The sequence below is a fragment of the Stenella coeruleoalba genome (assembly GCF_951394435.1).
Source record: "Stenella coeruleoalba genome assembly, chromosome: 1".
Lineage (NCBI taxonomy): Eukaryota > Metazoa > Chordata > Mammalia > Artiodactyla > Delphinidae > Stenella > Stenella coeruleoalba.
The window spans coordinates 64,255,620-64,279,242 of NC_137169.1; the positions used below are offsets into that span (position 1 = coordinate 64,255,620).

At 37.1% G+C, this 23,623-nt stretch overlaps 1 protein-coding gene across 1 annotated transcript in view; it reads left to right on the forward strand.

Moving 5' to 3' along the window:
- Nucleotides 1-23,623, forward strand: part of LOC307176132 (serine/threonine-protein kinase TNNI3K) — a gene marked incomplete at its 3' end in the record, with an annotated part of 278,258 nt that overhangs the window by 22,688 nt on the left and 231,947 nt on the right. The window contains exon 5 of the mRNA XM_079901938.1: nt 10,990-11,100. Coding sequence (XP_079758064.1) covers nt 10,990-11,100 — 111 coding nt within the window. The remainder of the gene's footprint in view (nt 1-10,989; nt 11,101-23,623) is intronic.

A 23,623-nucleotide genomic window follows, 5' to 3' on the forward strand; every position in this document is an offset into this window, starting at 1 on the left:
TTCTTTCCAAAGCAAGTTTGGTTCTGCCTTGCAGCTTGATGGGACACTTCAGGGAGCATTAATATATCAGAGTTGGATAGGATATTACAGAAAACAATTTAGTCCAATTCAGCAATACGTCCAATCCCAGAAATACTGGGAAACGTCCAGTATAGGTAAATCTATAGAAACAGAAAGTAGATTAGTCATTGCCTACAGCTGAGGAGGATTGAGATGCCGTAGCTAAAGGTACACCGTTCCTTTCAGGGTTGATGAAAATGGGGGGGCTTCCCTGGTGGCACAGTGGTTGAGAGTCCGCCTGCTGATGCAGGGGACATGGGTTCGTGCCCCGGTCTGGGAAGATTCCACATGCTGCGGAGTGGCTGGGCCCGTAAGCCATGGCCGCTGAGCCTGCGCTGAATATACTAAAAACCAGTGAATCGTACATTTTAAAGGGGGTAATTGTGTCTGTGTGTTATATCTCAATAAAGCTGTTACCAAAAAAAAACAAAAAGGAGAGAAATTGACGTATTACATGATTTTTTATTTTTTGTAATTTTTTAACATCCTTATTGGAGTATAATTGCTTTACAATGGTGTGTTAGTTTCTGCTTTATAACAAAGTGAATCAGCTATACATATACATATATCCCCGTATCTGAAGTGGGTCTCTTGGAAACAGCATATATAAGGGTCTTGTTTTTGTATCCATTCAGCCAGTCTATGTCGTTTGGTTGGAGCATTTAATTCATTTACGTTTAAGGTCGTTATCGATAAGTATGTGCATATTGCCATTTTCTAAATTGTTTTGGGTTTGTTATTGTAGGTCTTTTCCTTCTCTTGTGTTTCCTGCATAGAGAAGTTCCTTTAGCATTTGTTGTAAAGCCGGTTTGGTGGTGCTGAATTCTCTTAACTTTTGCTTGTCTGTAAAGTTATTGATTTCTCTGTCAAATCTGAATGAGATTCTTGCTGGGTAGAGTAATCTTGGTTGTAGGTTTTTCCCTTTCATCACTTTAAATATGTCCCTTCTGGCTTGCAGAGTTTCTGCTGAAAGATCAGCTGTTAACCTTATGGGGATTCCCTTGTATGTTATTTGTTGTTTTTCCCTTGCTGCTTTTAATATTTTTTCTTTGTATTTACTTTTTGATAGCTTGATTAATATGTGTCTTGGCATGTTTCTCCTTGGGTTTATCCTGTATGGGACTCTCTGTGCTTCCTGGACTTGACTGACTATGTTTTTCCCATATTAGGGAAGTTTTCAACTATAATGTCTTCAAATATTTTCTCAGTCCCTTTCTTTATCTCTTCTTCTTCTGGGACCCCTATAATTCAAATGTTGGTGCATTTAATGTTGTCCCAGATGTCTCTGAGACTGTCCTCAATTCTTTTCATTCTTTTTTCTTTATTCTTCTCTGCAGTAGTTATTTCCACTATTTAATCTTCCAGGTCACTTATCTGTTCTTCTGCCTCAGTTATTCTGCTACTGATTCCTTCTAGAGAATTTTTAATTTCATTTATTGTACTGTTAATCATTGTTTGTTTGCTCTTTAGTTCTTCTAAGTCCTTGTTAAATGTTTCTTGTATTTTCTCCATTCTATTTCCAAGATTTTGGATCATCTTTACTGTCATTACTCTAAATTCTTTTTCAGGTAGATTGCCTATTTCCTCTTCATTTGTTTTGTCTAGTGGGTTTTTGCCTTGCTCCTTCATCTGCTGTGTGTTTCTGTGTCTTCTCATTTTTCTAAACTTACTGTGTTTGGGGTCTCCTTTTCACACGCTGCAGGTTTGTAGTTCCCATTGTTTTTGGTGTCTGCCCCCAGTCACTAAGGATGGTTCAGTGGGTTGTGTAGGCTTCCTGGTGGAGGGGACTGGTGCCTGTGTTCTGGTGCATGAGGCTGGATCTTGTCTTTCTGGTGGGCAGGACTGCGTTCGGTGGTATGTTTTGGGGTGTCTGTTACCTTATTATGATTTTAAGCAGCCTCTCTGCTAAGGGGTGTGGTGGTGTTCCTGTGTTGCTAGTTGTTTGGTGTAGGGGGTCTAGCACTGTAGCTTGCTGGTCATTGAGTGGAGCTGGGTCTTAGCGTTGAGATGGAGGTCACTGGGAGAACTTTCGCTGTCTGATATTATGTGGACCCGGGAGGTCTCTGGTGGATGAATGTCCTGAACTTGGCTCTCCCACCTCAGAGGCACAGGTCTCACACCCGGCCGGAGCACCAGGACCCTGTCAGCCGCACGGCTTAGAAGAAAAGGGATAATAAAAGAAAGAAAGAAAAAATAAATAAAATAAAATAAAGTTATTAAAATAAAAAATTAAAATATTTTAAAAATAAAAGAAATTTGAAAAGTAATAAAAAGAAAAAGAGAGCAACCAACCAAAAAACAAATCCACCAATGATAACAAGCGCTCAAAAACTATACTTAAAAAAAAAAAAAAAACAACCAAAAACACAGACAGACAGAACCCTAGGACAAATGGTAAAAGCAAAGCTATACAGACAAAATCACACAAAGTCCATCGCTTCAATTTTGGGATGATTCGTTGTCTGTTCAGGTATTCCACAGATGCAGGGTACATCATGTTAATTGTGGGATTTAATCCGCTGCTCCTGAGGCTGCTGGGAGAGATTTCCCTTTCTCTTCTTTGTTCGCACAGCTCTCGGGGTTCAGCTTTGGATTTGGCCCCACCTCTGCATGTAGGTTGCCTGAGGGCATCTGTTCTTCGCTCAGACAGGACGGGGTTAAAGGAGCAGCTGATTCGGGTGCTCTGTCTCACTCAGGCCGGGGGGAGGGAGGGGTACGGAATGTGGGGCGAGCCTGCGGCAGCAGAGGCCAACCTGACATTGCAACAGCCTGAGGTGCGCCGAGCGTTCTCCCGGGAAAGTTGTCCCTGGATCACGGGACCCTGGCAGTGGCGGGCTGCACAGGCTCCCGGGAGGGGAGGTGTGGATAGTGACCTGTGCTCGCACACAGGCTTCTTGGTGGCAGCAGCAGCAGCCTTAGCATCTCAGGCCCGTCTCTGGGGTCTGCGTTGATAGCCAATGCTCCATCCGTCTCTGGAGCTTGGTTATGTGGTGCTATGAATCCCCTCTCCTCGTACACCCCAAAACAAAGAGGCAAGAAAAAATCTATTGCTTATTTGGCAGTTCCAGACTTTCTCCCGGGCACACTCCGGCTAGCTGTGATGCACGAGCCCCCTGCAGGCTGTGTTCACGCAGCCAACCCCAGCCCTCTCCCTGCGATCCGACTAAAGCCCGAGCCTCAGCTCCCGGCCCCTAGCCACCCCGGCAGGTGTGCAGACAAGCCTCTCGGGCTGGTGAGTGCTGGTTGGCACCGATCCTCTGTGCGGGAATCTCTCCACTTTGCCCTCAGCACCCCTGTTGCTGCGCTCTCCTCCATGGCTCCGAAGGTTTACCCCCACCACCCACAATCTCCACCCGCAAAGGGGTTTCCTAGTGTGTGGAAACCTTTCCTTCTTCACGGCTCCCTCCCACTGGTGCAGGTCCCATCCCTATTCTTTTGTTTCTGTTTTTTCTTTTTTCTTTTTCCCTACCCAGGTACGTGGGGAGTTTCTTGCCTTTTGGGAGGCCTGAGGTCTTCTGCCAGTGTTCAGTAGGTGTTCTGCAGGAGTTGTTCTACATGTAGATGTATTTCTGATGTATTTGTGGGGAGGAAGGTGATCACGTCTTACTCCACCATCTTGAAGGTCCCCCGCATTGCATGATTAAACATCTTAGAGTCAGAGTGGACTGAGACATAAGGTGAATATTCTCATTGAATTAGGTCAGTCTTGGGGACAATACATTTAATATAAATGTATAAATTTGTAAGGATATGGGGTTTACTAACATTTCCACATGCTTTATTCCATTTTGTCCTCATTGCAGTTACATAAGATGGATTAGATCCAGCAGGTATTAGATCCCTTTTCTGTGAAGAGCACATGGTCAGGGCTTGCACATGAAAGGCAAACATTTTGGAGTAGAAGGGTGGTTGGGGGTGGAAGGTAACATATCATTCAGAAAAGCATAGGATTCAGTCAGAAGACCTAAGTTCAAATTCCAGGTCAGTTTTGATTTTAAATGCACATTAAAAGAAAACATTTTATCATATGGTATGCCTGTTTAGTTCTTGAATAGCAAACTCTGAAAGGGATTTAGGAGTGCAAGAGATTTATGTGGAAGTGACACCTGTGAAAGGAAAAGGAAGGAAGGAAGAAATGTTGGTCAGCAGGAGCTGTCAGACCACAGGGCAGACTTGCTAAAATCTCTGCCAGCCCAGTGGGAGCTCCAGAGCACACATTGCCATTTAGAGGGGTGTCACATTGAGTGGAAATGGCTAGGTCTTTTTACCACCACCTTTCTCAGTCACTGACTGGGGGCCACCATGAAAAAATCGTAATCTCAGCTCTAATGCTGCAGTGAATCCTGAATGAGCTAGCTGAGGGAAGCTGCCAGCTAACCACCCTCCTGGCACACTTTCTTGAAGGGAGATCTGAGTGGTGCATCTCTACATCTTCCAAACATGGGGAGATTCTCATGATTTTATAGTAAATGAAAAAGGGAGATTACCTACCTCTATGTGTAGTATGAACTCAATTGTGTACATAGTAATTGATGATAAAAATTGTTTCAAACATTGTGATAAATGCATTACATGATTTGATTTAATCCTCACAACTCTATGAGATTTATACTATTATGAACTTCATTTTACAGAAAATAAAAAGAACCCACAGCTCAAGAGGTTAAGAAATGACTTCCAAATGTAGGAAGTGGCCATCAGTATGCAAATACAGGTTTGCTTTGCTGTGCTAATCTGTGCTCTATGTAGTTTTATGAAGGTACATACCTAGGAAAAAGAATGAAAGAAAATAAACACACACATAAATGATAATAGTGATTAATGGTAGGACTGCAGGTTATTAAATTTTTATTTATTCCTTTATTTTCTATATTTTCTTCTATGAGATATTTTGATTATCTGTTGAGGCAAAACCAACTACCCCAAACTTAGTCCTATAATACAACAATCATTTTATTATTCTCATGGATTCTCATTTCAGAAATTCAGACAAGACATAGTGGGGATGGCTTGATTCTGCTCTACTGTATTTAGGGCCTTAGCTGAGAAGACATGAATGACTGGGAGTTACTCCATCAGCTGGGGAATTAGAATCCTCTGGAGGCTTCACATGTCTGGTGCCTGGGCTGGGGTGACTATAAGGCTGGTCTTAGATGGGTCATTTGATTGGAGAATCTTTATGTGCTATGTACCTTTTCCATATGGCCTAAGCTTCCTCACAGCATGGTTTCCTCAAGTTAGTCAAACTTCTTACATGGTAGCTCGGAGCTTCAAGAGCAAGTTTTCCAGAAAACAAGGAGGAAGCTATGTGACTTTCTATGGCCTAGCCTTGGAAGAAACATAGCTCACTTCTGCCATAGTCTTTTTTTATTTTTTAATAGATTTATTATATTTATTTATTTATTGGCTGTGTTGGGTCTTTGCTGCTGCACGCAGGCTTTCTCTCGTTGCAGTGAGTGGGGGCTACTCTTCATTGCAGTGCGTGGGCTTCTCATTGCGGTGGCTTCTCTTGTTGCGGAGCACGGGCTGTAGGCGCACAGGCTCAGTAGTTGTGACTCACGGGCTCTAGAGCGCAGGCTCAGTAGTTGTGGTTCATGGGCTTAGTTGCTCCGCGGCATGTGGGATCTTCCCAGACCAGGGCTTAAACCCATGTCCCCTGCATTGGCAGGTGGATTCTTAACCACTGTGCCACCAGGGAAGCCCTGCCATACTCTTTTGGTCACAATCCACCCAGGTGCAAGGAGATGGGTCATAGATTTCACATCTAAATCATAAGATTGTAAATGAATGCTTGCTATATTTTAAAACTTCCAGAGGGCATATTTCCATAAACAGAAGAAAGTAAAATTTAGACATTAAATAGTCCCAGTTTAATTTTTATTCTGGAATAGAATTGGCAAAAACATACGTGTGTGTGTGTGTGTGTGTGTGTGTGTGTGTGTGTGTGTTTAATTTATGTAATTTGGTAGTAGAGAATCTGAGCTCTCTGACACTAATAGCTACTTTTCCTGGATTTATCTATAGTAACAATTACAGAGTTAACAAGAAGCAAGAGAGTAGATTCTGTATTAGAGTTTTATGCGTAGGACAAAGTTGGAGTCGATACCAGTACAAAAAATTTTCATCCATTTACATAAATCTTCAGAGGTCTATTGTACCCCCAATTCTATTTTTCAAGGAGATAGTTGGACTGATTTTTTTGTCCAAGCTTCACCTTTCCACATAAGGATTTTCCTTTGTTTAAAAATAATAAGTATTGTACATGTGAATGCATTACAGAGGCTTATTTACCCCCACAGTTTAGAATGCTTCTGTGTGGCCCACTGAATAATAATAATGTAAATTTGGCTAGAGAGGGAAAAACCTAAGGGAAAACCTGTCAGTTCCCCAGAATAATATTCCTAATGCAAGTCTTAAGAGTCTTTCTTTTAAAAAACTTGCCCTCAGATACTTTAGTATATTGCAGAGTACAAGTAATCAGCGAGATCAGCTTTATAATATTTAAAATTTGCCTGATGTTTTTATTTTCTATCAATTTCCTTTCCAGGAGATGTGCACCAGATTGCTGAATTTTAAAATTATTCCATCAGGAAACAATATTTCTGTAGAGTAGGGGAGAAATATTTGGGACTTGTCAGTTAAATACAACAAAATACAATAAAATGGTATCCTCTCAACTGTTTCCTTGAGCTTGGCACCAAAGAAAGACCAGTGAAAGCACTATGGAAAGTCAAAAGTGAAGTATGGACTTTGGAATCATACAGACCTGAGTTTGTATCTAGCTCCAACACTTACAAACTACTTAAGGCTCTGCAAGTACTTTAAATTCTTGAAACTGACTGTCATCAACTATAAAATAGGGTTTGTAATATTTTTCTCATAGGTAAATTGTGAAGTTGGAAAGAGATGATTTTACTTGGTACTTAACCCATAGTAAATAATTTATAAGTAGCAGTGATTGTTTTGTTACATTTTAGCATAGCTTGGTAAAATTAGAGTTCTATTTTTATAGTACTTAATAAATATTAAGATATATTTAGATCAATCAGAGGTCAGCTTGAGAAATCCAGCAAAGATAGGAAAGGGTAATTTATTACTTTTAACTTTTGTCCACACTATTTGCCTATTCTGAAGGAATCACAACACGCTTTCTCTTAAAATCCACAAATTCCAGCTAAATAAAATACAAAGACAGTTGAGGAAAAGATGAACGTGTGTTTACAAGAATCTGCCTGATAGATAAATATTTCATATGCTCCATGATTTTCATATAATTTATTTTAATTTAGCCTAATATGGTACTTGTCATAAGGTAGATGTTCATTAATAAATATTAGTTGAATTAAAGAATATCCATCTTTTTAATGATTTGTATGAGTTCTTCATATATTAAATATACAAACCACTTGTCAGTTTTATATGTTGTGTATATTTCTCCAATTTGTCATTTATCTTATAATACTGTGTTTTTCTAATACTTTTATTTGCTCATACTTCCCTCTATTAAAAAAATGATTTTATGCTTAAAAATACCATCTTCACCTCCCTGCATTTAAATGCCTGTCCATCGGCAAGGAAAAATGTTTTAAGGTGATGGCTTTCCCGTTTATCTAGACTATTCATGTCTTTAGCCCTCCCCATTCAAAATTAAAGGTTATTGGTGAGGTGGGAGTGAATTTCTGTGAATTGTTTTTTTTTTTTTTGGAGGAGGCAGAACTAGTAGACGTTTCTTAATTTCCAGTACTGGTTCAGAGCTTTTTTATGTTTTATTCTTTTGATTATTTCCATGAGTAACTAGTGAAGCAGAAGTGAAGTGTGGGGAGGAAGTAAAACGAAAGGAGAAAGAGGAGCTAGACGATGGAGTCAAGTCTATATCTTTTTTGGAACCTATACTGAGTCTGAGACGTCCATGTCTAATGGTAATGAATTTACTTAGTATTGTTTTGCCAGGTACCATTTAAGTGCTTCAGTGTATATGCATTATCAAATCAATTGTGGATATACAGTTTATATATGCATCAAATCAGGTGGATACAGTTGTTGTCCCCTTTTTTTATAACCAAGGAAATTAGTGTAAATGTATTATGTAACTTGCCTTAGATTACATAGTCATTAGCAGAGCTGGTATTCTAACTAGGGACGCTAATTCTAGTACCCACAATCTTAACCCTGCATTCTAAGTATACCAAATTTAACATGTGAAAAACAAAACATTTTATTTCTGCCTCAGAAACTACCTTTTCCTGTTCTTCCCTATCTCTGTGTCATGTCATTCTACTGCTATTTATTGCTCTTGGAAAAAATTTGAATACCCAATACAGTGGCCTGCAAAGTCCTACAAGATCAGATATCTTTGACCTTATCTTGCACAATACTTTTTCCTTCTTTTATTTCTTAACCTTATACTCAACACTGGCCTTAAACACACTAAGCTTACTTCCATCTTAGGACTGTTGCACTAGCTATTCCCTGTCATTTAATGGCCATCCTCGAAATTGTGACTTAGATTTCCCCTTTTTGGAATTTACCATTTATCTCAAAGTTTACCGCCTCAGTGAAGCTTTCCCTGACTACTCAATTTAAAGTAGTCATTTTATCATTTGCCTCTTTCCTCTTATAGCCATTGGTACTTTATGACACTGTATATAATATTTTTTTATTTGTTTATTTTCTCTGTCTCCTCTCACATATATACACAGTAAAAATATAAGCTCCATGAAAGCAGGGATTTAACTATCTCTCTCACCTCAGTGTTCCCACTGCTCAAACATTGTTTCAACACATATGTTGTGAGCATATTTATATATTCAAGAAGTTTTTGTTGAGTGTATGAAAGGTTTATTGAAAAGGAGAATGATGTGGTCAAAACTGTGTGTAAGAAAATTTATCTGCTAATAGTGTAGATGATGGACTGCAATGAAAAAAGGCTTAGTCAAGGAGACCATTCAGGAGGCTATGTAGGGTGATGTTGGAAATAAGGAGAAGAAATGTGAGAGGTACTAGTGAGTCAAAACCAGCAGAATTCTGAAACTGATTGAGTTGAAGTGACTCAAGGTCAGTTGGAATAAGAAAGTGCCATTAATGTGAATAAGGAATGCTAGGAGATGATAGGTCACACTTGGGAAATTATGAATGGTATTCACAAGAGCGCTTTTGAATTTTTAATTTGAGATGCTATTGGTAGGCAGGATATATGGAATTTAGACTTAACAGAGAAGTCAGGACCAAAAATGAAGTTATCAGATTGTATAAGAATTACCAAAGGTGGCAATTAGAATGAGAAAATAGCTTAGGGCTAAGTTCCTAAATCAGTCAATTTTTGGAGACAGAAAGGATATAGATAAAATTAGCTTACCTCAGTGGAAAAAATGCTGGGTTTTTTTTGTCTGTTTGTTTGGTTTTTTTAGAATGGAGAAAACGTTAAGTCTGTAAACTGAGTAGAGGGAGGCAATGGAAGAGTAAAGGAAGATGAAATCTTTAACTTTCTTGCTAGAGCAGGTGTAGAGTGGAAGATTTGGAAACTATAACATTAATTTTTTTATATGAAGTTCTTTGCTAAAGTTTTTCAATTTTTATAACTTCTCAACCTTCACTTATGTGTGACAGCATTAAGAAATCAAACTTCATTTTTTAATGGAAGGATTTTCTTTTTTTTTTTTTTTTTTGCGGTACGCGGGCCTCTCACTGTTGTGGCCTCTCCCGTTGCGGAGCACAGGCTCCGGACGCGCAGGCTTAGTGGCCATGGCTTACGGGCCCAGCCGCTCCGCGGCATGTGGGATCTTCCCAGACCAGGGCACGAACCCGTGTCCCCTGCATCGGCAGGCGGACTCTCAACCACTGCGCCACCAGGGAAGCCCTGGAAGGATTTTCTTAACTGACAGTATTTGAAATTTTATGTATATGCATAAATGCAATGCCTATCCCATGAAGACTTGATTTTCTTGCCACTGGGTGTGTTTGAGATATTGATGGGCCAAGTATTATAGAAGTTGTGGTTTGAATTCTCACTTTGAGGGAGAGAGTTAAACATGAAGAGCTTTCTTTGCATTCCCTTCCAGATCTGGAGTTTTGTGAATATGTGGCCCTCCACATTACTCTTTTGAGTGTTCTGACTTATAAAATGAGGTTTATAGTAGTTATTTTTCATAGGATTGCTTAGAGAAATATTTAATTCATTTTTTATCAACAACTATTTTTGAAGTCTCCATGTGCCAGGTTTAAATAAGTTAATGGGTATGAAAGTTTAATTACATAATAAAAATTCAATGAATGTTAATTTCTATTAATATTATTAAAAAGCACCATGTCTCTCCAAAGATAGAAATACAGTGCAAATAATAGTGTGAAGAAAGGAAGGATTATTTTGGTCATTGCATAAAGTATTCTAATTTAAATGCTCAAGCAATGTTTCAAACATTTTCACTGAGCGAAAACATTTTAATGAGTCAAGTTAAGAAAGACACTACTGATTAATTACATATAGAGCCCATGACACTATGTCATTAATTATGTATAGGACCCATGACACATATGTGTTAGAGAAAAATCAAGTACTGAACTACCATGAAGTGGCCCACTGCAGCCAGTTCAATAGTGCAGTTTCTGGAGAAAGCACATTTATTGGAGTGACCTACATGTACGTTTGAGTTGAGTTTGCAAGAGCCTCACCATAGGTAAATGTCCTTTCTGTCTTTCATGGTCAAGTGGTAGAAGATTGATTATAATTGAACAGCCTGTCATCTGTTCCTACATTTCAACCATCTGAGAGCTGCTCTTTGCTTTCTCATGTGCTCTTGTGCCAGAAATCACACTTAAGTTTTCTTTGAGCGCCTAAATTGGCTGACAGTCAGGGAATCAATATATCCTGTTGCACAGTGTTCAAAACTGCTATTGAGAGAAAAGTAACACTAAAGATGTGTTTCCTTGCAGGATAGTGCAGAATTGATCACTTCTCTGCTTCACAGTGGAGCTGACATACAGCAGGTTGGGTATGGCGGCCTCACTGCCCTGCATATTGCTACAATTGCTGGTCACCTGGAGGTAAGTCATATCTTGGCCACCTGTGAAAACAAACCTACCTCTTTGGATTCTTGTTTTCAAATGGTGGCTTTTGAGATTCTAGGGGTTGGTTTAATTTTAACTAATGAACACACACACATTTCTTTTGGGGTTCAAATTAAGCTATATAAATATTCTTTTGATAGTAAATTCAGTCTATTTTGTAACAGTGTAATCAAACATCAATTAATATAAAGATGGCTGGATATACAGAGGCTATATAGCAGTGATTAAAAGCATAGGTATTGGAGTCAGGCAACTGTTTCCACCACTTGCTATATTTACCTCAAGCAAGTTACTGTACCTTCAGACACCTCTGTTTTCCTCATTTATAAAATAGAAATAGTGATAAGCCTATTGTAATGATTAAATTAGATAATCGGTATAAAGCACTTTGCAGATTGCTTCATTCATGGTAAGGACTCAATGAAAAATTATTCATTAATTCATTCACGTGTGCATTATTTGATTTATTAAGCATCTGTTGTGTGCCAGATACTGTTCTAGTTACTGAGGTGAGAGTAGCAATTAAAACAGGCAATTGTTTGAAATTTAGTTGTAGTGTTGTCTATCCCTCTAGGTGTACACAAAACACCGAGCTGATCTCCCTGTGCTAGGCGGCTCCTTCCCACTAGCTATCTATAAGGAAACAATAAGGAAAAAACAAACAATAAGGAAAAAATATTATATAATGTTAGTAGTGAGTACAAGAAAAATAATAAAATGAGGTAAAATGAAAGCAGAGTGAAGAAGTGGGCACCATTTTAAATAAGCTATATAGTGAAGCTATCATTAATATATATAGTAGTATCTGCAAAGGCCCTGGGGCAGAAAATAGCTAAGTGTATTGGAGGGTCATGAGTGAGCCAAAGTCACTAGTGTATATGGGCTGGAGGCAGAGTGATGGAGACAAAGTCAGGTGATGGTTACAAACAAGATTGCAGTGTTTTAAAGGCCAGAGGAGGGACTCTGGCTCTTATCTTAAACTTAATTGTTGAGATATTAATTTCATGTATGCAGAGCACTTTAATTTACATTGTTTATTTAATTTACTGAACATATCCTCATGAAATAGTTTTTATTGTCACTGCCATTTAGTAGTTATAAAACAAAGGCTCTGTACAGTAATTGTTTTTACAGATTACAAAGCCATTGAGAAAAAAAAGCCATGTCTGGAATCTTGGTCATTTTACTCAAACTTCCATGATTTTCACACTCTATTAATTGTGGTAATCACATGTAAGCTCAACAGTGTAATAAATAAGCAGTCTTATGTCTTCATTATTAAGTAGTTATCTATTTCTCCCTTTTAGTCATGTTGCAAGTTAAAGTGTACTTTCCTCACTTACACACACATGCACAATTGTGAACAAATAGAGCTGCATATAAAATCATAAATAAAACCTGTAAAATAGGTGTGAGTCATCCCTCTTAACAGTGTAAAGTTGAAGGGCTCTTCATTCAATAAATATTAATATATCTCAATGGGAGTGAAATAGTTTCCTTCATGTTGACATTTCCACTCCTTACTATATTTCCCTGAAAATAAATTATCTTATTTCCCAGAAAATAAATCTTTCTTATGAAATTTATTATAAATATAAATGAATTTGTATTACTTATTAGGAGAGGGAAAATCCCATTAGAATCACTTAAATGTAAATGGTTTCCAAAAAAGAAACCGAGGTTAGTGATAAAGGGAAGGTAATTATATGAAGTCTGGGTAGAAGAATTAATGAGGTAGACATTAAGTCCCAGTGACTAACACATTCAACCTCTTAATGCCAGGAAAATGACAGAAGTTTGGTTTTTTTTTTTTAACATCTTTTTGGAGTATAATTGCTTTACAATGGTGTGTTAGTTTCTGCTGTATAACAAAGTGAATCAGCTATATGTATACATATATCCCCATATCTCCTCCCTCTTGTGTCTCCCTCCCACCCTCCCTATCCCATCCCTCTAGGTGTACACAAAGCACCGAGCTGATCTCCCTGTGCTAGGCGGCTGCTTCCCACTAGCTATCTATTTTACATTTGGTAGTGTATATATGTCCATGCCACTCTCTCACTTCGTCCCAGCTTACCCTTCCCCCTCCCCATGTCCTCAAGTCTATTCTCTATGTCTGCATCTTTATTCCTGTCCTTCCCCTAGGTTCTTCAGAACCTTTTTTTTTTTTTTAGATTCCATATATATGTGTTAGCATATGGTATTTGTTCTTCTCTTTGTGACTGACTTCACTTTGTTTGACAGTCTCTAGGTCCATCCACCTCACTACAAATAACTCAATTTTGTTTCTTTATGGCTGAGTAATATTCCATTGTATATATGTGACACATATTCTTTTCAGAATATGTTTTGCAAAACAAAATCCTTTTTGTCTAGTACTGAGCTAATCACATTTTTGAGTGATAGAATTATAACAGGGTCAAAAACAAGGTGGTTAAGAGCTTGGTCTCTTCATCTCCTATTCAAATAACTGTTTTCTTGCTTTATCATAGTATGGAAGGAGATATTATATTGATTCTACCAGCCTTAGGGCAGATTTTACCAAAATAATTCCAAATAGATCTCTACTCTTGTCTCATGGTTCTCCATGGGTTCTCCAACTTCCTTCATTAGCTCTGATATAACATTTAATGACTTTTATAGTCAATCATGGATACTGCATAAAGCAGGTATGTATACGTTAGTCTTTATTCTCTTCTTATCTAATGAGCTAATTAAGTTACAGATCATATAGGAAAATGGTATCCAAAAAACCTGAAAGCATCATATTCAAAATACAGAATTTTTTAATTTGAAATATTTCCTTCACAGCTGTTAATTGCAATACCCACTTTTAATGCATTTCCCCACACACACACTCATTCATCCATTTAGCAAATATTTTTGAGCCTCTACTTTTTCCATAACATTGTGCTAGAATATGGGAATGATACAAGAAAATAAGGCATAGATTTTCCCCCTAAAGACTTTATAGTGTAGCTGGACACACAAAATAAATACACAAGAAAGTTTATATAAGCAATTCAAAAGTAAAATATCAATATGGTCATAACTATAGAAGAGAAAGAGTCAAAGATCAGAGTGGGTTTGATATTAGGAATAATTAGAAATATGATCATTACATAGCGAGGAATGGCAAAGAACACAAATTTAGAAGTGTTAGGATTTTACTGGGAATAGAGATCAAGGTGGACTAGAAGATTTAGGGAAGGATTTATGAGAGGTGGTTTGAAATTGGGCTGAACTTTGAAAAGTGGTAAGAACTGGACATAGAAAAGAAGAGGAATCATGTCTAAAACTGAGGACAAATGAGTCGAGTACATTTAGGGGAGAGTGAATAGAATGATAGCATGAAACAGATTGTGAAGGGTCCTTGTAGGATGTTAGGAATGGACCAGATTAAAGAAACCGAAGGGCTTCCCTGGTGGCGCAATGGTTGAGAGTCCGCCTGCCGATGCAGGGGACACAGGTTCGTGCCCCAGTCCGCAAAGATCCCACATGCCGCGGAGCTGCTGGCCCGTGAGCCATGGCCGCTGAGCCTGCGCGTCCAGAGCCTGTGCTCCACAACGGGAGAGGCCACAACAGTGAGAGGCCCGTGTACCGCAAAAAAAAGAAAAAAAAAAGAAACTGAAAATGGAAGTCCAAGGAGTTTAACTCAATTCAATAAGTAACTATTATAGTTTGTGATGTACAATACACAAGACTATATGGTGTGGTAGATAAACAGATGAATAAAACACAGAAGTTCCCACACTTAAAGACACTTACAGCCAATAGGATTTTTTTCCACTAGGAAATGAGGAGCCATTGAGACTTTTTGAGCAAGAGAATGATTGGAGACATGATAAATAATGTGTTGAAGAGGATTTCTCTGACTTCAGTATTTAGTGTGGATTCCAGAGTGATGATATGATGATTAAATAGACAAAGATAAAGGATTGGATAAAGGATTTAATTCTGAGGAAAAACCAGTTACCTCCAGACACGTTGATTTGCTGATCACATACAAGTTTTCAAGTGGAAATGTTTGTTAATCATTTAAAAATATACAACTAGTATTCAGTGGAGAAGTTGGGACTTAATGAAAGTTTTTGGAAATTATACGTGATATTTGCAGCCATAACAGTAGCTGAAATTTGGCCAAGGGCTAAGCCTAAGAGAACATCCACAGAGACTTTAGGAATTACTGAATAGCCATTGAGGAGACAAAGAAGGATTGGTCAGAGTGGTGTGAGGGAAACAAGGATAATATAGTCTCACAATAATTAAGGGTATAGAGAGTTTCAATAGATAAAGATCCTGGGTATCATATGGTGTAGAAATGTTGAGTGCAATAGGGTAAAATATACATAATAGTATTTATTTGCTATACCAAAAATTTAGATGCTTATTCCACTCCTAGTTTTTACTCTTGGTTAGCAGGAATGGTGGCAATGGATCAGTGGGAGTTTCCTTTCATTAGTAGTCACTTTCCTTTATTGCCCACATTTTTCTGTGAAACAATAACTGATGCTAAGTCTGACAGGCCTCTTTGTCTACGCATATCAAATTCAGACCCTCCATTAGTGTCTCAAGTGTGTTTGTCCTCCCATAATTGTAAATTCTATTAAACAATTTTACAATAAAATTTACATTGACTAGGCAGCTGTCTTCTTCAATAATAGAGGAGAACACGTGCTGCAAACTCCTAGACATGCTGACTGCAATTTGAGACTCAGATTTAGATTTACTGTGCTCTGAAAAGCAGGCAAATATTGGTTGTCCTGAGTCTCACTACTTCTCCCTGACTAATTTATCCATCTATCAATACATATGCATGTGCTGCTTTATGCAAGGCCGGAGATTCTGTCGACAATCAATAAACATGCATTAAACTCTCTTCTCCCCTTTGAGTCCAGAGGGTACATGAGTCATATACTCTCTCAAGCATGGAAAATGAGAACAATTAACTAACATGTGATAGTGTTTTATCATTCACATACGTTTGTCGTTTGGTTCACCTGTGAGATAGTTACCTTTAGACTCAGTTTACCAGTGAGGAAACTGAGGATTGAAGAAGTTAAATGACTTCCACAGGACCATGCAGATAATAAATAAATGAGATGGATAGGACTCAAACCTGGTTATCTGACTTCACATCTGTAGTTTTGTAATTAAAAAAAACAATTACTCCCTTATGACTCTTGTATGTATTGCTGAAACAGGGCTTGCAGCCATAAGACACCAAACAAGTATTGAGAAAACAAAACAGAAACTGAATATGTTACTGTCTAAGGCCCAGATATTGCTACATGTACAATTAAAGCAATATTAATTGATTCAAGTATAACTGTATATGGCACTTAGTAAATGGGCATAAGAACCCATGGAGATATAATGCATGTATGTGAGCATTCAATACACACACATACCCTCACATGCACACACATACATACACCCCAAGTGTATACACCCCACTTCATACTTAGTCTCGAGTATCTCTTTTAAAAGCTGTTACACTTTGGTGTTTCACGCAGTCGTTTCTGCAGTTATCAGGAGACAAATCAATTATGTGTAGCTTTAGGCAACTGGATAGCAAAGAGAAAAGCATGTCTGGGATGATGCAATATATAATGTATAGGAACTATGGAGTGTTTTCTTTTTCACAGAAAGGCATAGTTTCATATATACTTTGTGCAGGTGATAATATTATTTTCATAGTTGAATTTATTCTATCCTACCTCATCCCATTTTTGGATTGTAAGCACTTACTCAAGCACTGCTTCACAAATGCTTCCCAGTTCTTTTGGAATTTATATCTGATTTCAAGGAAATGTTGTTGATGTTGTTCCAGTTCATTCTTAACTAAATCATCTGAATGTTTCAGGAGAGAGTTTTGTATACCAAGAAGCTTCTGACCCTGTTATTTCTTTTAAAATGGCTTGAGTTTTCTTTCCAAAGGCACAAACAAGTGAATTCTTGGAATTATAAAATGTGGTTTCTCTCTCTCTCTCTCTCTCTCTCTCCCTTTTAAAGAGATAATATACTCATGAGTTTTATAGCTTAAAAGTATCAGATATGCCTCCAGTTTATAACTAGGCAATAATCCCTTATGAACTTCATCTGGAATCAGAAAACTGACTTCATCTTCATTCGAAATTTTATCCTCATTTCCCAGATGAAAAAACTGAGGCAGAGAGGAGTTATGTAACTTGTCCAAGGTGACAGAGGTAATAATTGGAAGAGTGGGTGTTTACATGCTGTGTGGTGTCAGAGCCAGCTCTCACAATGCTACACTGCCCTTCTTTTAATCCAAACAGCAACTTCTCAGCCCACCTGACCAGAATTTAAGCTTTGGAGGTGGTAGATAGAAACTTAGAATTTAAATGTCAGGGAAATGTGCTCTATTCTCAGCTCTGAATTGTCTCAAAGACTAAGCACATCAAGGTATTCTGGTGCCTCTTTATATGAAACCCATTCTTCTAAGCTCTATTCCTTATCTCTGATATTTCTGCATTACATTTTTAAACAGCTTTGTTGAGATAAAATTTATATGCCACGTAGGTCACCCATTTAAATGTACAATTCAATGGTTTTTTTAGCAAATTCACAGAATTGTATAATCATCACTATAATTTTAGAACATGTTTATCACCCAAAAGGAAACGTAATATCCAATAGCCATCAGTCCCATCTACCCTTCACTGCTTAGACCTAGACAACCACTAACATACTGTCCATCTCTATAGTTTTGGCTATTCTAGACATTTCATATAAATGGAATCATAAAATATGTGATCTTTTGTGATTGACTTCTTTTATTTAGCATAACATTTTCAAGGTTTATTTATTTCAACAGGGTTTGTTTATATCAGAATCATGTTATAATTATAAATGCCTTTATTTAGCAAAACAGCAAAATGTATACAGTTCAACCAGTAGTGTAACTGGAGTTCTTTTCAACTACTCCTCTATTTTCATTATAAATTGATGCTGGAAGAAAAATTTCAACTAAACCTTCAGGTTCTAAACCTGCATTATGTAGTCACAGAATGTGTTCAAGTTGTCAGGCTAGGAACACCTCCATTAGAGAAAGTGGCCAAGTAGGGCCTCTTCCTGAATGGGTGTACCACCTCTTACATGCTAGATAAGGCCCCTGTTCAAGATTATCAATTCCCCTGCCTACCATAGACTCACTCTTTAGATTTTGAAGCAGTTATAAATTTTAGGGCACCTCTGTAAAAATGCAAAATTTCCTAATCCTTGAGGTTAGCTCTTATAGTTAAAATCTTAGTAATCAGTTCATACACTAAAGCCTTGCTAATTGAAATATGATCCACTGACCAGCAATGTAGGATCATCAGGGAACTAGTTAAAAAATAGAATCTCAGACCTACCTAAAGTCAGCACTTTAACAAGATTCCCAGGTGATTGATATACATATTCAAATTTAAGAAACACTACCCTAAAAAGTATTAGGAGAAATAAGATTTAAAGATATCTGAGAGAAAGGTAGCTTGAAAATATGAATCAATAATTAGTAAGAGGTACCACCTTCGTTTGTTTTACAATTTTGCTTTTGGCTGACCCAAATTCAAATTATTTTAATAACTTTTGAAGCATCATTCAGGGCTTCTTCTAGAGCTCAGGATAATGACTACTCACTATGTGTAACATGTGCCTCGTACTATGACACACAGTAGGCACTCCATGCATATTAACCTCTCTTTTCCTTTCTGAGATGTAAAATCTTATAGGAGCAGTATTTAATATAAATGAAAGTTTAAAATATAACGGAGATACAACACAATAATTATAAATAACCCCGTTAAAACATAGGCTCAGGATTTGAACCGACATTTCTCCAAAGAAGGTATACAAATGGCCAAGAAGCACATGAAATGATGTCCATCATTAGTCATTAGGGAAAAGCAAGTCAAAACCACAGTGATATACCACATCATATCCAGTAAGATGAATATAATAAAATAAATCATATAAAGAATTGGTAAGGATATGGAGAAATTGGAACACACATACATTATTGGTGGGAAGATAAAATGGTACAGCTGCTTTGGAACAGTGTGGCAGTTCCTGAAGAAGTAAAACATAGAATTACTATAGGACCCAGTAATTCCACTTTAGGTATATACCCAAGACACATGAAAACTTGTACATGAACGTTCATACCATTATTATTCATGATAATCAAAGAGTAGAAACAAATGTATATCAGCTGATGAGTGAATACATAAAATTTGATATATCCATCCTATGGAATTTTATTCATCAATAAAAAGGAATGAAGTACTGATACATGCTACAACATAGTTGAACCCTGGAAATGCCATTAACGTGTGAACGCTGATGTGGTAGGAGGGGTGTAATGGACTTATCTTTTTAACATCCATGATTATTTATGCGTATATTTGTAGCTGGGCAAAAGGGTATGTGAATTTTATATTTTGATAATTATTTCCAAAAAGCCTTTCAAAAAGTGGATTTATTTACCTTTTACAGTATGAATACCTGCTTTCCTTTGCATAAAATAGCAATATCTATTATCTTTCCCAATTATATAAATAATAAAATCTTGTTAAGTATAAGGGATTGAGGTTTTTTTAATTGATACACTGTTGATTCTTTGAATTTCTTATCCTATAGGCTGCCTATTTTTGTATTAACTTTGTTTTCTTACTGACCTGGAAGATACCCTTGTACATTGAAGATTTAAGCTTTGTCATATCTGTTGCAGCCTATTTTATTAGTTTCCTCTTTAAGCATTTTTTAATATATGTTTTCAAATTTATGTGACTAGATTTTGAATTTTTTGCTTTGTGGCCTCTGCTTAGAAAGACTTGGTCCTTTAAAGATTGTGTAAAAAGGAAATCACAAATATTTACCTCAAGTACTTTTAATTTTGTTTTCCCCCCTATATGTAGATTTTATCAGGAATGTCTTTTAGTATAAGGAATGAAATAGGAATTCAGTTTTTATTTTTCTTCCCAAAAGGTTATTCAGGTAGTCAAACAATATGTATTGAATACTCCTTATTTTCCCCTTTGTCTTGTATTTGGGTCTATCTGTGTATTCCAATGCTAATAGCAAACACAACTCTTTTATTAGTTAGTGTACCTTTAGGTTATGTTTTAATATCTAAAAGTGCAGGTACCCTCCCCTGGCACTTCTTTGTTTTCAGAATTTCCTTACTATTCTTACATTTTAAATTTTTATATGAACTTTAGAGGCACTAGATTACAATAGTAAAAAGCATGGACTCCAAAAGACTCTCTACATTTAAATCTCAGAAAGTATCTGCCACTTACTAGCTGTATGCCATTGGGAAAGTCATTTATCCTTTCTGGGTCTCAGTTTTCTAATTTTAGAAAGGAGATTATATTATTACCCACCATGTTGGCTGTGTGTGTGTGTGTGTGTGTGTGTGTATTAAGTGACTTAATATATGTTAAGTCTTAGGCACTGCCTAGAACACAATTGCTAACAAAGTAGGCTGTCATTTTTTATTTGTTCTATTTTGTTTCTGATTTTATTGTTATTGGCTTTTTTTTTCTAAGGAAAAAATGTGATGGTATCCTAACTAGGTTAAATCCTAATTTATATATTAATTTAGGAAAAATAAATAATCCCATAATATTGGGTCTTCCTATTCAAGAACAATATGTTTCTTTCCATTTATTTAAGTTTCTGCAGAATATTTCCCTTGTGAGTTTGTTAAAATTTATTCCTAGGGATTTTATCTTTTAGCTGCTAATGCAAATGACATTGTTTTGTTTGTTTGTTTGTTCGCGGTACGCGGGCCTCTCACTGTTGTGGCCTCTCCCGTTGTGGAGCACAGGCTCCAGATGCAGAGGCTTAGGGGCCATGGCTCACGGGCCCAGCTGCTCCATGGCATGTGGGATCTTCCTGGACCAGGCACGAACCCATGTCCCCTGCATCGGCAGGCGGACTCTCAACCACTGCGCCACCAGGGAAGCCCCACTGTATTTTTTTTAATTTGTTATAGTTTATATATAGGAAACTTTATTGATTATTGATTTTTAATTTTATAACCATTGAACTTACTGATTTATTGTTTCGAGTAGATATCTTAGGTGAGTCTTTTGTATATTCCTGGTTGACAATTATATTTCCTAGATATGGTAATAATATTGCTTCCTTCTAATAATTAAAGTTTTGTTTTTCTCTTTCCTAATTGCATTGGCTGATGCTTCCAGAACAATTGTCATTCTTCCATTGAATGATTTTGTACTCCTAGAGTGATACAATTGGTCAAGGCACATTATTCTCTTAGCTTGCTACTAAACTTGTTTTGCTAATATTTCATAAGTGAAGTTAATCTATGGTTTTCTTTTTTGTGTTATTATATTAGTTTGCGAGGTCTTCCATAACAAAAGACCACAGACTAGATGACTTAAATAACAATTTATTTTCTCACAGTTTGGAAGCTAAAAGTTCAAGATCAAGGTGTAGGCAGGTTTTGTTTCTTCTGAAGCTTCTCTCCTTGGCTTGCAGATGGCCTTCTTGCTGCGTGTTCACGTGGTTGTATTGGTGTACAGATGTCTGGTGTCTCTCTGTCTCTGTCCTAATCTCCTCTTCTTATAAGGATACCAGTTGTATTGGATTAGGGACCACTGTAACTCAATTATGTCTTTAAAAATCTTATCTCAGAATACAATTACATTCTGAGGTACTAGGGTTTAGGGCTTCAACATATGAATTTGACAGAGTTCAGGACCCATTCAGTCCATTGCAATGATCTTTGTTGGGCTTTGGAATCAATGCTGGATTTGTAAAAAAGTTTAGAAACTTTCTGTCTCTGGGTCCATCTGTCTGTATTTCTTTCTCTGAGATTCTGGTATGTAACTCTATGTGATTTCACAGCATGCAGCACTGTTAACTTATCTCTGATTTCTCCCAAATTTTGCAGACAGAGAAACAAATCCTATATGAACATAATGGGCTACCACAATTCAGGTACAAAAAACATAGGCAAGGACCAACTATACCAGTCAATGCACATCATTATAAATTATTGCTTAAATATTACTCTATCCATTAATGATGGATAGGTATTCTTATCACTATTCATTGGTATTAACTTTAAACTTGGTCTGAATAGTCATTTGCAGTTCCATGATGGCAAAGTCTGAGAAAGCTTCATGTCAAATTCGTTAAGTCTGAAACTAAACACACAGTCTTAAATAACTGAGACTTGATTTAGGAACACTATATCTTCTGTGGCATTCAAAAGTGGTTTTCTCAGAAGTCGAAGCCAGAAACTCTATGCTCCAGTTACTGAATGTGCCCTGTGTTACAGAATACTCTTTATTAAAGGCAAGGAGGCAGTCTCCTACTGTCTAGGCTTTTGGTCTGGAAATTGAGACAAAATCATAGATCATGCATCATAATCAGTAATTTTATGGTCTCAGAAACAATGCTTTAAGTATGTATTAATTGTAATAATGATGTAAGGGTATGCTAGCTAAGTGTCACTTTTCTTTTTCACACCTAAGTCTTTGCCATAGATTCTATAAGCTATTTTTAAACATTAAGTATTGCTTTCGGGGTAAGGTAAAAAAAAGCATAAGCAGGAAAACTTTATAGGCTAGTAAAAATGTAAATGAGATGTTCATCAGCTTGCTACCCTAAAAAGTGATGAAAGAAACATTACCTGAGAAATTAGATTTAAAGATTATTGCTAATCAAATCAATCTGAATTAGAAATCCCTTTGTTAACAGTGTTTTTTGTGAATTTGCCTCTCTATGCCAACGCTTCTATGCATTGAATTGATTCCAATATCCTAGGTCCTTCATACATTAAAAAAAGCTAGCTAGCTAGCTAGATAGATAGATGTAAATATAGATATAATGATCTTTATATACCATATATAATTCATATATAAATTATACAATTATCAGCTACAGAAATAATTTCCTTGTTAGGTATATAAGAAACAGCTATATATTTTGATGCATCTGCACTTAACTTTCTTTTCCCATGCCATACTCCCTAGGGTATTTGAAAACTGAGTTTTGAATCAAGATTTCTATAGCTTGCTCAAGTCACATCCCCAAAGTTTCAGAGCCTCCAAGCTTCCTATGTCTCAGGAGGGCAAAAAATTATTACTCTTCTTCCCCTCAATTAGGAATACATTGGAAGACCGATATTTTCTACCTGACCTTCAAATCCAACAGTAAATAGATAACAGTAAAGTAGATTGTGGGTGCCAAGTAACTTTCTCTCAGGAATGCTTCCTTCTGGGATGGTATTTAGGGAGTAGAGTCCTTTAAGTATTTTATCTTCTTTGAACATTGAGTGAGTTATTCTCCTTGATGACTCCCTTTGGTGGATATCCAAGAAACCTTTATAAATTTGCTGAGGTTAGGTGGAGTGAGAGGCTAGAACCCCCATGACTGGTCCTAGCAGCTACCCTCTCTCACAGCATCTCTTTTCTGAGATGCCCCTTAAGGGCACTCAGCACCTCTGCCTCATCACATG